Source organism: Trachymyrmex cornetzi, unplaced genomic scaffold (genome assembly GCF_001594075.2).
Source record: "Trachymyrmex cornetzi isolate Tcor2-1 unplaced genomic scaffold, Tcor1.1 scaffold1587, whole genome shotgun sequence".
NCBI classification, from domain to species: Eukaryota; Metazoa; Arthropoda; class Insecta; order Hymenoptera; family Formicidae; genus Trachymyrmex; species Trachymyrmex cornetzi.
The window spans coordinates 21,961-23,314 of record NW_017296187.1 but is presented as its reverse complement, the minus strand read 5'-3'; the positions used below and the strand labels follow the sequence as shown (position 1 = coordinate 23,314).

The 1,354-nt window shown below is 41.7% G+C and overlaps 1 protein-coding gene across 1 annotated transcript in view; it reads right to left on the bottom strand.

Annotated features, from left to right (window-relative positions):
- Nucleotides 1-1,095, bottom strand: part of LOC108758531 (uncharacterized) — a 1,412-nt gene extending 317 nt beyond the window's left edge. The window contains exon 1 of the mRNA XM_018503537.1: nt 301-1,095. Within this exon, the coding sequence (XP_018359039.1) occupies nt 301-1,095 (795 nt within the window). The remainder of the gene's footprint in view (nt 1-300) is intronic.
- Nucleotides 1,096-1,354: the final 259 nt, after the last annotated feature.

Sequence of the window (1,354 nt, the reverse complement as noted above, 5' to 3'; positions counted from 1 at the left end):
TTTATCGATTCGTTTTGGCGAGAACAATCGATCACTACGCGCGAATGGACCGTGTACAAGAAATTCTCCGATAGATAACATAGAATCGCGATTGTTGTAACCGTAGTACGTCTTTTGAAAATTTACATACATATCGTACAGTATAGCGTATTTTTTGTGTTCGAAATCTAAATTCATATCGTCGTAAGGATAAAAATCAGGATTCAAAAAAAGTTTCACATTAGTGAGATTACATATGTGGAATTGTGAACCATTTTTCGACGTTACGTTTCTTTTTCCGGTTTGAAGTGCAAAAATTACGTGTCGTGGTTTTTCCAATTGCGACGTTGTTTTAACAGCCCACGAATGCTTCGTTGTGCTTTGCAGCAGAGGAAATTCGTACAGGTCCCACGACCGGAAACATACGCTGAGATATCGTCCACCTTCCAACGTTCGTAAAAGTGATAATTTATTGACATCGTTCAGCACTACATGTGGCATTCTCCATTGTATCTTTAATAGTGTGATTTTAGGTTCCGTCGATTCGTGCGCCACAACACAATTGTTATCGTTACGCGCACGTATCAGGATAAGTTCGTGTCGCGCGTTTATCACTATGCGTTTGTAATCCTCACAAAATCCTAGGAGTGTGTTGAGTGGTACGCAAAAGTTGAAATTCTCGGAAAGCGGTGTGCGAAATAACTGCATCGTGCCGTCCCATCCTGCATTTTCTAACGTTATACTCCTGCCAGTGGTTAACGATATGAAATTTTTTATCGTACTGGTAATACCAACGTTTCTAGATCTATCGATTTCCACACCGTCTAACTCGTACCGAATCTCATCGAACATGAACGCGACGCAATTATTCGACAATTTTGGAGGTTGTTCCTCGGATGTGTTTCCATCTCGTTTTGTCGTTGAAAATTTTCCCTCGACGTAAAGAAAACTCTCACACGGTAACGTGTACAGATCCTGATGCTGTATAGGTATTCGTATTTCATCGCTGTATCCGAATGTGGTGTTAGCGTATGGGTTGTAAGTGTGAGTCTCGATCTTAACGATACGATCGTCGAAGATAGGCTCACCCCCTATGTTTAGAATATCGCGACTCATTGTTCACGACGAATCCCAGAGACCGTAGAAATTTGACGTTCGCAGCGTTCAATCACTCCTCTGTTCTTCTCCGTTTTCTTCCAACGTATCGTTCGGTGAGCGATGATAATTGCGACGTCTGCGGTATGATGGACGTATTCTTACAATCGTGTGACTCGTTTAGAACGAGCATCTGAGTATTTTTATCGTCTGCGTCGTATATGAAGTCGAATCGATATCTCTTCTCCACGAAGGTTTATCAATTGTCCGTTTTGATCCA